The 13,740-nt window shown below is 33.4% G+C and overlaps 1 protein-coding gene across 1 annotated transcript in view; it reads left to right on the top strand.

The window, feature by feature from the left end:
- Nucleotides 1–5,469: 5,469 nt before the first annotated feature.
- Nucleotides 5,470–13,740, top strand: part of LOC127710779 (flotillin-2-like) — a 33,837-nt gene continuing 25,566 nt past the window's right edge. Inside the window, exon 1 of the mRNA XM_052216740.1 lies at nucleotides 5,470–5,598. Coding sequence (XP_052072700.1) covers nucleotides 5,550–5,598 — 49 coding nt within the window. The 5' untranslated portion in view covers nucleotides 5,470–5,549. The remainder of the gene's footprint in view (nucleotides 5,599–13,740) is intronic.

Raw genomic sequence — 13,740 nt, 5'->3', positions numbered from 1 at the left:
TATAAGACCTTACATGTTCTAACCCTGACATTTCCACATTGTCATTCATTCCTAACAGTCCTTTATACATGTGCTTAATTAACCCTGACATTTCCACATCGTCATCCCAAAAGTCCTTTATACATGTGCTACCCTGACATTTCCACATCGTCACCCCAAAAGTCCTTTATACATGTGCTACTCTGACATTTCCACATCGTCACCCCAAGAGTCCTTTATACATGTGCTAACCTGACATTTCCATATCGTCATCCCAAAAGTCCTTTATACATGTGCTACCCTGACATTTCCACATCGTCACCCCAAAAGTCCTTTCATCACATTATGTGCTAACCCTAGCTGACATTTCCACATCGTCATCCAAAAAGTCCTTTACATCTGCTAACCCTGAAATGTTCGCATTGACATTCTATAAGTCTTAGACCGTTACATGACTTTGTGCTAACCCTGACATTTCTATATTTTCATTCCAAAAAGTCCTTCACATGTGCTAATCCTGGCATTTCGCATTGTCACACCATAAGTCATTTACATGTGCTAACCCTGGCATTTTTGCATTGTCACACCATAAGTCCGTTACATGTGCTAATCCTGGCATTTCGCATTGTCACACCATAAGTCATTTATACATGTGCTAATCCTTGCATTTTTGCATTGTCACACCATAGGTCCGTTACATGTGCTAATCCTGGCATTTCGCATTGTCACACCATAAATCATTTATACATGTGCTAATCCTGGCATTTCGTATTGTCACTCCATAAGTCATTTACATGTGCTAATCCTGGCATTTTTGCATTGTCACACCATAAGTCCGTTACGTGTGCGAATCCTGGCATTCTGCATTGTCACACCATAAGTCATTTACATGTGCTAACCCTGACATTTTTGCATTGTCACACCATAAGTCTGTGACGTGTGCTAATCCTGGCATTTCTAAATTGCCACCCAATAAGTTCTTTACATCAATAGAAAAGAAAGGATATGGGGTATGTCATCCATGACACAAAATCAGTATTTTTCCAAAAAATATCACAAACAGCAAAAGAACAGCGTTTTTATTGCTGTTCTTCGTCTCAAAGTCACAGTGAAGCCTTCAACACGGAGCACTGCACCTTGGTACTCACAACAAATATAACCTTTGTCTTGCAAGCACCTAATATTATCGAGCTGACACAAGCACTGTCTCTATCAAAAACATAACTATTTACTCTTACTGTTAAGTAAAAGTTATATGTATATTACACTTATTGGTACATAATTAAAATATTAAACACTTTACAGGTACAATTTTAAATATTCCAATTGCGAGCATACAGTTTTGATCCAACGGTGATTGTAGGACGAAAATTTGAATACAAGATATTTTTCACCTGATCAATTCAAATATGTAATAAAAATATACCATAGTTTCTTCTTTAAGATAAATGGGGTCGAAATTTTAGATATTTACTAAAATTTTCGAGCTTTTTTAACGTTTCTATTTCCAAGGCAAATTTTGGTTTCAAAAGATAAACACAAGCGTTTTTTTGAAAACACGTTTGGAATATCTTCTTTACATAAGACATAGTATGTTCTAAATTTGTGTAACAATTCTTTGGAAATAATTTAGATTACTTAATTTTAGTACCGTTCCATTTGGTTACCCTGAAATACTTTGGTCGAGGATGTGTGCTCTTTCTATGAATTTTCCTATCGAGTTTCCTTTCAATACGATGACCAAGGCGATAAATGAACACGTTTGTCTTTGCTCCAATACAACCAGGACACGAGTGGGTAAATGCTGCGCGAGTATATTATTAATCGGTCATTTGACTTAAATTTTTTATGACCATATATAAATCCGAACCTAAGATATGTTAATATACTTTGTATCAATGTTATTGACTATAACATCCATCAAGTAGTTCTTACGTTTTGTAAGGGTCTTTTGTTCTTGTTTTAATATTATTGCCCCTTATTTTGTAGGTCCTTTAATTTGGAAATAAATTCTTCTTTCCCTTCTTACAAAAAACCAAAACAAACAAACTATAAAAAAAAAAAATGCACGAAAATAGAAGAATTTAAACAAAGGCAAGGTCGTGCCAATCTATTTGTCAGATGTTACTTGATACAATGTCCTCCACATCCCGGATAAATTCAAGTATGGATTAAATCATGGAAGGATGTGTCAATGATAAGTTATTTAATTCAATATACAAATAAGAAGATATGGTATGATTACCAATGAGACTCCTCTCCACCAGAGACAGTCAGACCAAATGATGTAGAAGTTAAAAAAGATAGGTCAGTGGCGGATCAAAAAGGGGAGGGGGGTTCCGGGGGTTGGAAACCCCCTTTTTTTGACGATCAATGCATTTGAATGGGGACATATAGTTGGACTCCCCCCCACCCCATTTAAAAATGGCTGGATCCGTAGGTCACTAGCAATGAGCAAAAACACACCGCATAGCAAGCTACAAAACGCTCCGAAAACAATGTTATCAGGACAACGAAAAGATATGGTAACTATGATAAATAATTGCTGGAAGAATTTAAAAATCTAGACCGCACCAAAAAACTGATATGCCTGGTCAATGAATAATGTTATTTATTAAAGATGAGAAATTATTATCAGAATTATACATATTCATTTAGAAATATGAAAAGTTTTGATGAGATTGACACAAAACACAACTAACTCAATCTTCCCTTTTTGGATAGTGAATATATCTCCGATAATATAAAATGATCTCCCTCTTTTTCTTATAAATTGAACTTTATAATTTTCCCTTAGTGAGTCTAGAGCCCGTCCCTTGAAGAATATTGCACAGTAGTAATGTCAAACCATAAACTACTGTGCATCAGTCACGAGAAGAAGCACTATTGGTGACAATCTTATTGTAATAACTGTAGCTTGTTCTAAACAACCACCCTTGATGACATCTGCATTGTGGTGATGTAAGGTTCCCCACTGATGTGCACTGGTCATGAAGAGAACTACTACAAAATATGAAACTATAGCTCTTGCTCTATTATTTCTTTTTAATATATTTTATATCTATTTTTTTTTTTATAAAATCGACCTCATTACACTACACGCTTTATACTGTAATGATATCCTTGTATATAGCTCGTATTTTATTTCTTTTCTTTGAGTATTGTGTATTCACTGAAAACTCTTATTTCAGTCGAATGTTTAATAATAATTATTATTATACCTTACATATATTTCAAACAATTCTATTGGGTAAAACGTTATCACGTGACATGGAATAATTCAGTTAATTTTCATTCAATTGCAAGGAAGAACAAATAACCCTAAAATTTTACATCAGCGTTGAATAACCCTATTATTCACCGGCGAATAACCTTTTTAGTTTGTTGATTTGTACTCATAAAAATGACGTCACAGACGTAAATAAACATAATGGCACCGTTCAAGTTACAGGAAGCCCATTGATCGAGAGAAGAGGAAATAAGGCTTTTGACGTGCATCTTGTGCCGATGATATCTCTAATAACGGCCCTTTTCAGGGCCATCAATATTTTACAAAAATAATCTACCTTTGTTGTACATACGAGAATTCTAAGACACAAATAACATGTATTTTTGAACGTCAACTTGTGTTTGTTACTGACCCAAGTAAGGGTAAGTGCTTTTACAATGATTCAAAATGCCCTTCCACTGTTAGTTCGGTATAATAAAACAATTGTGGCCCCTTAGAAGCGATGAATATCCAAAATTGTCAACCCTTAAAAGTTATTTCACTTCGGGCTGCGCCCTCAGTGAAATAACCTTCTCGTGTTGACAATTTTGGATATTCACCTTTTCAACGGGCCATAATTGTATATTATTATACCTTACATATATTTCAAACAATTCTACTGGGTAAAACGTTATCACGTGACATGGAATAATTCAGTTGATTTTCCTTCAATTGCAAGGAAGAACGAATAATCCTAAAAATTTACACCAGCGTTGAATAACCCTATTATTCACCGGCGAATAACCTTTTTAGTTGATTTGTACCCATGAAAATGACGTCACAGACGTAAATAAACAAAATGGCAACGTTCAAGTTACAGGAAGCCCATTGATCGAGAGAAGAGGAAATAAGGCTTTTGACGTGCATCTTGTGCCGATGATATCTCTAATAACGGTCCTTTTCAGGACCATCAATATTTTACAAAAAGAATCTACCTTTGTTGTACATACGAGAATTCTAATACGCAAATTACATGTATTTTTGAACGTCAACTTGTGTTTGTTACTGACTCAAGTAAGGGTAAGTGCTATTACAATTATTCAAAATGCCCTTCTACTATTATTTCGGTATAATAAAACAATTGTGGCCCCTTAGAAGCGATGAATATCCAAAATTGTCAACCCTTAAAAGTTATTTCACTTCGGGCTGCGCCCTCAGTGAAATAACCTTCTCGTGGAATAACCCTTACTCGGGTTGACAATTTTGGATATAACGTGACCTCCTCAGCGGGCCATAATTGTATATTGTATTATGATGTTTATGTATCTTGCCTGACAAGTGCCCATTATTGCCATTGGTTAATAAATATCTCTAATGTCTAATGTCTATACTCTTACATTTTTTCAGGAACATATATATTGGGAACAGTATATCTAACGGGAAATGAATCTGATACGCTTTTCAGTATAAAATTGATAAAATCTCGGACTCCCCGAGACTTCCCGAGATTTACGGATTTTGGTAGCGTCTGACTGAAAAACTACCAGAACTGCTCAACAAATAAACCACATTACTCTAATTGTAAATAAATACAAGTTTTATCATTTAGTAGATATATTTTGTCATATAAAATTACCAAAATAAGTTTGATTTATTTGATGTGAAGTGTTTTATAATAGTTTTGGAATTTGTAAATCATCGCGGCAATGGCCGCCATTTTTTTATTACCTTGTTTTCATTCTGCACAATTATGTGATGAAATGCTTGCGATTTTAACAAATTTGAAGTGACAGAATACAAGTTTGATACACTAGCATCACTATAAAACTAGTTTGAATGACATTTTATTGATAATATCAGAAATTATTAGGATAATAGCGAGTCCGTTTTTAACACATGTCCGTTTCTGTATCGTATCTTTATTAACTATGGCACGACGATAAAATCGACTACAATCAAGTAGTGTCAAGTCCCGTCAATATATACTGTTCCCAGATTTTTTATAAAAAGGAATAACTAAAAAAGTTGGTACAGTCACATCGGAAAATGAAATGACGGCAAAGAAGGTTGTTTTAGTACTTAGGATGGCTACGTAATCTTTATTTTAATATTCAGTTTTATAAGAACTGTTCATGAGATTTATGTGTATAAATTGTGAATTTTTTACATACAAATTCAGCCTTGATATGTCATATTATTCCCCAGCATGCCTAGTATGAATCATCCAAGGAGATTCCAAAAATCCGGAATTAGATCGGACCTTGTTTACCAATTAACTAATTTGACCTATTTACAGACATCCGCTTGTGATATCCATTGCGAAAGGCCAATTGTTGTTTACGAAAGCTCACACAAACTCAAAATGGGCAACATACAAACTGTTGGTCCAAACCAGGCAATGGTTATATCTGGTATGTAATTTAATGTTTCTTTTATGCATCTATTACACTTCAATATCAAAATGGAATGTTTGGCAGTTCGCGTCTGATGTTCTCAGCAACACCATCTATCGACTTTTTACGTTGTAAAATGCGATCACTAACCCCTGTTAGCTGTTGGTTTATAAGAAATTATTTGCTGAATCAATTTTAGTTTTGTGCAACTGTAAAAAAAAAACACACACATTTTAGTATCTCTTGCATCCTTTCATTATTTTAAGTATACAAATGTGAGGTACCAAATGGGGTGTGGCATCTAGGACTAATATATTAACGTTAGTATAATAGTCCCAGGTGGCATTCAGTTAATCCTTATTGAAATTCAGATTTCAAAGCTGTTTCTGATTTGACTGAAAGCCCAAAATACAGTATTTGCAGGTTGCAATATATTAAATTTCAACCAACTTATTTTCAGTAGTAGGGAGAAAACAAGTACTTATCCTCGTCTCATGGGTTTACTTGCTATTAAGAATGCATTGTGACGTCACAATTTCCATTGAAAAAGCATGCATAGTACGAATCATATGACCTACGAAAATATATGATCTGACCATAATTAAAAAAATAGCTGTATTTTTGGAAGCAAGACAACTCGCCCCACTGGCAAATCGCCCCACACCAAATCGCCCCACTTTTTCACCAACTCGCCCCACTTTTTAAAAAATTCGTAAGGGTTCCTCGGAACCCAGTGTCTCGCCTACTTTTTCTGTTAATCGCAGGCTCAACAAAATGAGGACGTAAATGAATAAAAATATTCCTCTTGATACTATCTTTTGATTGTAAGAAGCTTGTGTCAAAGTTTGGTAAAAATCCAGGATAGTTTATGAATCTAAAAAATGTTTCAAAGCTTTAACTGCAGACTGAATGTAATGTTAACTGGAAGAAAACAAAATTTCCTTCTAGATACTAGCATTTGATCATAAACAAGCTTCCGTCCAAGTTTGGTACAAATCCAAAATAGTATAAGAAAGTTATTTAAATTTTAAAAACTTTAACCACAGAGTGAATGTGTTGTTTCCTGGCAGAAAATCTAAGTCCATTTAAAAGTAAAATAATAAAAAAATGGATTTATTTTTTTACAAAATTTCCTTCTAGATACTAGCTTTTGATCATAAACAAGCTTCTATCCAAGTTTGGTACAAATCCAAAATAGTATAAGAAAGTTATTAAAATTTTAAAAACTTTAACCACAAATTGAATGTGTTGTTTCCTGGCAGAAAATCTTAGTCCATTTAAAAGTAAAATAAGGAAAAAATGGATTTATTTTTTTACAAAATTTACTTCTGGATACTATCTTATGATCATAAACAAGCTTCTGTCCAAGTTTGGTACAAACCCAGGATAGTTTAAGAAAGTTATTAAAATTTTAAAAACTTTAACCACAGAGTGAATGTAATATTTCCCAGCAGAAAAACTAAGTCCATTTATAAGTAAAATACAGAAAAAATGGAATTTTATTTTTACAAAATTTACTTCTTGATACTATCTTATGATCATAAACAAGCTTCTGTCCAAGTTTGGTAGAAATCCAGGATAGTTTAAGAAAGTTATTAAAATTTTAAAAACTTTAACCACAGAGTGAATATTTGTGGTCTCCGCCGACGCTGACAGAATGTAGGATCACTATGTCTCGCTTTTTCGACTAAAGTCGAAGGCTCGACAAAAATCGCCCAACTCTTGTTTACCAACTTGCCCAACTTATGAAAAAGGGTTAAATCCCGTTAAATATACTGCTGTCAACTCGCCCCACTTATGAAAATGGGTAAAATCCAGATGAATATATAAAAATTCGTAAGGGTTCCGCGGAACCCAGTGTCTCGCCTACTTTTTTATACGCCCGTTTACGGGACGTATTATGGTATACCGTTGTCCGTCCTTCTGTCTGTCCGTCCGTCCGTCGTCAACATGTCGGACATTAACTCAAAAACGCTTTAACCAATCTGCATAAAACTTTGGTGAATTGTTTATATCTATTGACGTGAGCTCCCTTTTGTTTTTTATAAATTTTAGATTTTAAGTTTCCGAGTTACAGGGTTTTATTCATAAAAAAGGGGGATTTTCCAGTTTTCGGACAAAAAATCAAAAATGCTTTCAACAGTTCTTATGAAACTTTGGTGAATTGTTTATATCTATTGATGTAAGCTCCCTTTAGAATTTTATAAATTTTACATTTTACATTTCTGAGTTATGGGGTTTTATTCATTAAAAAAGGGGGGATTTTCCAATTTTCGGACAATAACTCAAAAATGCTGTCAGCAATTCTCATGAAACTTTGGTGAATTGTTTATATCTATTGGTGTAAGCTCGCTTTACATTTTCATAAATTTCTAATATGACATTGAGAATTAATTGAACTGTATTTGTTTATAGTCTGACAACAGATTTACTAAGTATTGCGCAACAGCACAGTGTATTGCACAACAGCAAGAAATCTTTAATTGAATATAAATTCAATTCATATAACCAATTTCAAGTTCTTTGACTACATTTATTCAGAAACCTATAATATGTCAAATATTTAATTACAATCCAAATTCAGACCTGTAGGAAGCTTGAATATTGTGTCCATTTTTGCCCCAACTGTTCAGGGTTGGACCTCTGCGGGCGAATCCAGCTGCGCTCAGCGAAGCAGTTTATCTGTTAATGGCAGGCTCAACAAAAATGAGGAAGTAAATCAATAAAAATATTCCTCTTGATACTATCTTTTGATTGTAAGACGCTTCTGTCCAAGTTTGGTAAAAATCCAGGATAGTTTATGAATCTAATAAATGTTTAAAAACCTGAACTGCAGACTGAATGTAATGTTAACTGGAAGAAAACAAAATTTCCTTCTAGATACTAGCATTTGATCATAAACAAGCTTCTGTCCAAGTTTGGTACAAATCCAAAATAGTATAAGAAAGTTATTAAAATTTTAAAAACTTTAACCACAGAGTGAATGTGTTGTTTCCTGGCAGAAAAGCTAAGTCCATTTAAAAGTAAAATACGGAAAAAATGGATTTATTATTTTACAAAATTTCCTTCTAGATACTAGCTTTTGATCATAAACAAGCTTCTATCCAAGTTTGGTACAAATCCAAAATAGTATAAGAAAGTTATTAAAATTTTAAAAACTTTAACCACAGAGTGAATGTAATATTTCCCGGCAGAAAAACTAAGTCCATTTATAAGTAAAATACGGAAAAAATGGAATTTTCTTTTTACAAAATTTACTTCTGGATACTATCTTATGATCATAAACAAGCTTCTGTCCAAGTTTGGTAGAAATCCAGGATAGTTTAAGAAAGTTATTAAAATTTCAAAAACTTTAACCACAGAGTGAATATTTGTGGACGCCGACGCCGACGGAATGTAGGATCGCTATGTCTCGCTTTTTCGACTAAAGTCGAAGGCTCGACAATAAAGGTCTGCCAACTCGCTCCACTCATAAATGAAAACTTATCTACCCAGAATACAAAAAAATCAAAATTTAATATATGATTATTATTGAATTGAAATGATGTTTCACTTCTTAAAATATAATTGTAGATACATTATTTATTATTATGTAATTTACGTATTTATTGGAGAATAACTTTATTCTTGCAAGCTTAGTTATTTGCAAAATAATTGCAAAGAAACCTGTTAATTGTATCAAAATCTGATATATTTTCATAACAATTTAAGGATTCCAATCTAACATCAATTTGTTTTTATAGCAATTAACGGATAGGTTACTTTTGTCTTTACGAGAAATTTAAGGGCTTGGTTTCAAAATTATAAAGAAAAGAATTAAAAAAAAACAAAAATTTTCTAAGGTTTTTATAAGTATTCATTTAATTCATAAGTGGGGCGAGTTGGTAGGCCATAATTTAGTACAGTTTAATTCTTTTATTCATAAGTGGGGCGATATGATAGGCCACAATTCAGTACAGTTTAATTCTTTTATTCATAAGTGGGGCGAGTTGGCAGACCTATATTCAACGGGATTGCATCATTTTTCATCAGTTGGGCGAGTTGGCATGCAAAATTTGATCGGGATTTTTCTATTTTTCATAAGTGGGGCGACTTGGCAGACCTATATTCAACAGGATTTTACCCTTTTTCAAAAGTGGGGCGATTTTTAAAAAAAGGGTGGGGGGTAACATTTACATAACATAACTTGATGTATGAGGGTCATGATGGGAACATAAAAGAATCGAAATGAATGATGGACTGAATAAAAGAAATCATAGTTACAGATAAATTTAATAATCAAACAATTTTCTTGAGGAGTTTACAGAATTTATTTTTGAACTTGGCAGACCTATATATTCAGCGGGATTTTAACCCTTTCTGACAAAAAAATTTTGTGGTCGTATATTGGTATGACGTTGGCGTCGTCATCCAGCATCGTCGTCCGAAGACACATTGGTTTTCGCATTCTAATTTAGTTTAAGTGAATGGATCTTTTTGACATTTGACCATAAGGTTAAATACCACAAAAGGAAGGTTCGGATTGATTTTGGGGGTTATGGTACCAACAGTTAAGGAAAAAGGGGCCAAAAATAAGCATTTTCTAGTTTCCAGACAATAACTGTGGAACGGTGTATGGATCTCTCTGAAATTATACTACAAGTTTTCATACCACAAAGGGATGGTTAGGATTTGCTTTGGGGGGTTATGGCTCAAACCGTTTAGGAATTAGGGGCAAAAAAGGGGGAAAAACAAGGTTGTCCTGGTTAATGGACAAATACTTTAGTACAAAACATAATTTAAAGCAGTGTAAGGGAGATAAATCAAATACATCATTGAAATTATCTCCCTTACACTGCTTTTAAATTATGTATAAAGTAATGGTTAATGAACAATAAAGATAATTTAAAACAGTGTAAGGGAGGTAATCCAAATACAACGTTTTGGTTACTTCCCTTACACTGCTTTTAAATTATGTTTAAAGAAATGCATATTTATAAAGGAAGACCAGTAAAAATATCTGCAAATGTTGCATCTTTTTTTTTTACAAAAAAATCCGTATGAAAGATTTGACACTATATTTTTAATTCTATTATAAAATAGATTAAGTTAGCACTATGGTTAATTTAAATGGGTAATTATGGTTGCCAACTCCATTGGAAATTTGAATTGAGATTATGACCATATCTTGAGGGAAAGAATTTTTTTGGGGAAAAAAGGGGGGGGATAAAAAGAAATTGTGGGGGGTCAATTTTTTCTCATTTCAGATTTCAGAAATTAAAAAGAATTATTCTTCAAATATTATTTTTTTTTCAAATTTCAAATATTGAAAAATTTCAAGAAGATATCTTTAATTGCACAGTATGGCGCATTAGATTTGTAAAATCTTTGATCACATTTATTTATTTGTTATGCCGAATCTAACCATGTATTTAGATTTTTAATTTTGGGTCCAGTTTTCAAATTGGTCTACATTAAGGTCCAAAGGCTCCAAAATTAAACTTTGTTTGATTTTAGCAAAAATTGAATATATGAGGTTCTTTGATATGCTGAATCTAAACATGTATTTAGATTTTTGATTTTTTGCCCAGTTTTCAAGTTGGTCCAAATTGGGGTCCAAAATTAAACTTTGTTTGATTTCAACAAAAATTGAATATATGGGGTTCTTTGATATGCTGAATCTAACCATGTATTTAGATTTTTATACGACCGCAAAAAAATTTTGTGGTCGTATATTGGTATGACGTTGGCGTCGATGTCGTCGTCGTCCCAAGACACATTGGTTTTCGCACTCTAACTTTAGTTTAAGTGAATGGATCTCTATGAAATTTTACCATAAGGTTCAATACCACAAAAGGAAGGTGGGGATTGATTTTGGGGGTTATGGTACCAACAGTTAAGGAAAAAGGGGCCAAAAATTAGCATTTTTATACGACCGCAAAAAAATGTTTGTGGTCGTATATTGGTATGACGTTGGCGTCGTCGTCGTCGTCGTCCGGCGTCGTCGTCGTCCGGCGTCGTCGTCCGAATACACATTAGTTTTCGCACTCTAACTTTAGTTTAAGTGAATGGATCTCATTGAAATTTTACCATAAGGTTCAATACCACAAAAGGAAGGTGGGGATTGATTTTGGGGGTTATGGTACTAACAGTTAAGGAATTAGGGGCCAAAAGGGGCCAAAAATAAGCATTTTTGTAACTTCCAGACATAACTTGTGTGTAAGTGTATGGATCTCTCTGACATTGTACCACAAGGTTCCATATCACAAAGGGAATGCTGGGATTGATATTGGGGGTAATTGTCTCCAAATTTTAGGAATTAGGGGCCAAAAAGGGGCAAAAAACAAGCATTTTTCTAGTTTCATGACAATAACTTGTTTGTAAGTGTATGGATCTTTATGAAATTGTACTACAAGGTTCCATATCACAAAGGGAATACTGGGATTGATTTTTGGGGTAATTTCCTCCAAATATTAGGAATTAGGGGCCAAAAAGGGGCAAAAAACAAGCATTTTTCTAGTTTCATGACAATAACTTGTTTGTAAGTGTATGGATCTTTATGAAATTGTACTACAAGGTTCCATATCACAAAGGGAAGGCTGGGATTGATTTTGGGGGTTTTCCCTCAAAATTTTAGTAATTAGGGGCCATAAAAGGGCAAAAAAAACATGCATTTTTCTAGTTTCAGGACAATAACTTGTGTGTTAGTGTATGGATCTTTATGAAATTGTACTGCAAGGTTCCATATCACAAAGGGAAAGCTGGAATTGAGTTTGGGGGTAATTGCCCTAAACGTTTAGGAATTTGGGGCCAAAAAGGGGCCAAAAAACAAGCATTTTTCTAGTTTCCAGACAATAACTTGTGTTCAAGTGTATGAATCTCTCTGAAATTGTACTGCAAGGTACCATACCACAAAGGGAAAGCTGGGATTGAGTTTGGGGGCGATGAATCATAAGGGGGTTCAAAAAATTGGGGGGGGGAATTTTTTTGTTCCTTTTTTTTCTTTAACATTTTCCATTTTAATTTGGTTATTTCTGATTTATATATAAAAGCAAATAATAATGATATGGTTTGAATAGGCATACATGTGAAGCTCCCGACGGGAGTACAATAATCCCGTTTTCAGGGGTCTCCTCCCGACCTCCCGTTGAAAAAATCCCGTGTATGAAATTTTTCATGAATGAAAAATTTCTGCCCAACATAACATCTCAGGCATCTGGTGTAACTGACATTACCTGAAGTTATATCTTACCTGTAAATCAATTTACATGCATAATTATATGGCTTCACTTGTCAGCTTGGGTGTCAAACATACTGGTAAACAACGATTTTTACCTCAGGCTAACTGCCGTTGTGTAACAAAAACTGTGTATTTATTGGGTTACTTCCCTTGATTTATCCTGTTTTAAGTTACTTTCCTTTTAATAATGAAAATTTTTAAAAGAATATAAATAAAATATAAATTGAACAAATAATCATAAAAGGATGGTTATTAAATGATTTTAAATGTCTTAGGACAAATAAAAAAATAATAATTTGAAAATTATTTGAGGATTCTATACTTCCTTTTAAGGCTTAAATTGAAATTTATATAATAACTATGACCCTAACTTTACAGATAGAATGAATTTCTGAGTTTGCAAATAAAAACTATTTGCAAGAGAAAAAATAAAAAAATAAAAACTATTTGCAGACAGCTAAACAAATGTTCTGGTTGCAATGATTATTTTATAGAATATGAAGTAAAAAATTTAAAGAACATACTGGAAAAAAACAATGTTAGATTGAACATGTAGAATATAAAGATGGAGAAACTTTATAAGTACAAGGGTACTATAAACATAATAAATTGGTTGGAAAGTTAAAGAAAACACACTTTAAAAGACCATTTTTACAGCACACGGTTACATTTACAACAAAATTAATGTCGATTAAAAACCTCCTGATCTGAGTCCTAATCTCCTGACCAAAATTTCCCAATCTCCTGATCTGAGTTTCACAGTCCATCACATGTATGAATAGGTAAATTGAAAATTTTTAAGTTCTTAGACCACTTTCATTCTGTGTCAGAAACCTATGCTGTGTCAAATATTTAATTACAATCCCAATTCAGTGCTGTATCAAGCTTGAATGTTGTGTCCATACTTGCCCCAACTGTTCAGGGTTCGACCTCTGCGGTCG

Source organism: Mytilus californianus, unplaced genomic scaffold, assembly GCF_021869535.1.
Source record: "Mytilus californianus isolate M0D057914Y unplaced genomic scaffold, xbMytCali1.0.p SCAF_8, whole genome shotgun sequence".
NCBI classification, from domain to species: Eukaryota; Metazoa; Mollusca; class Bivalvia; order Mytilida; family Mytilidae; genus Mytilus; species Mytilus californianus.
The sequence above is the reverse complement of the archived record's forward strand: the minus strand, read 5'-3'. Positions and strand labels throughout refer to the sequence as shown.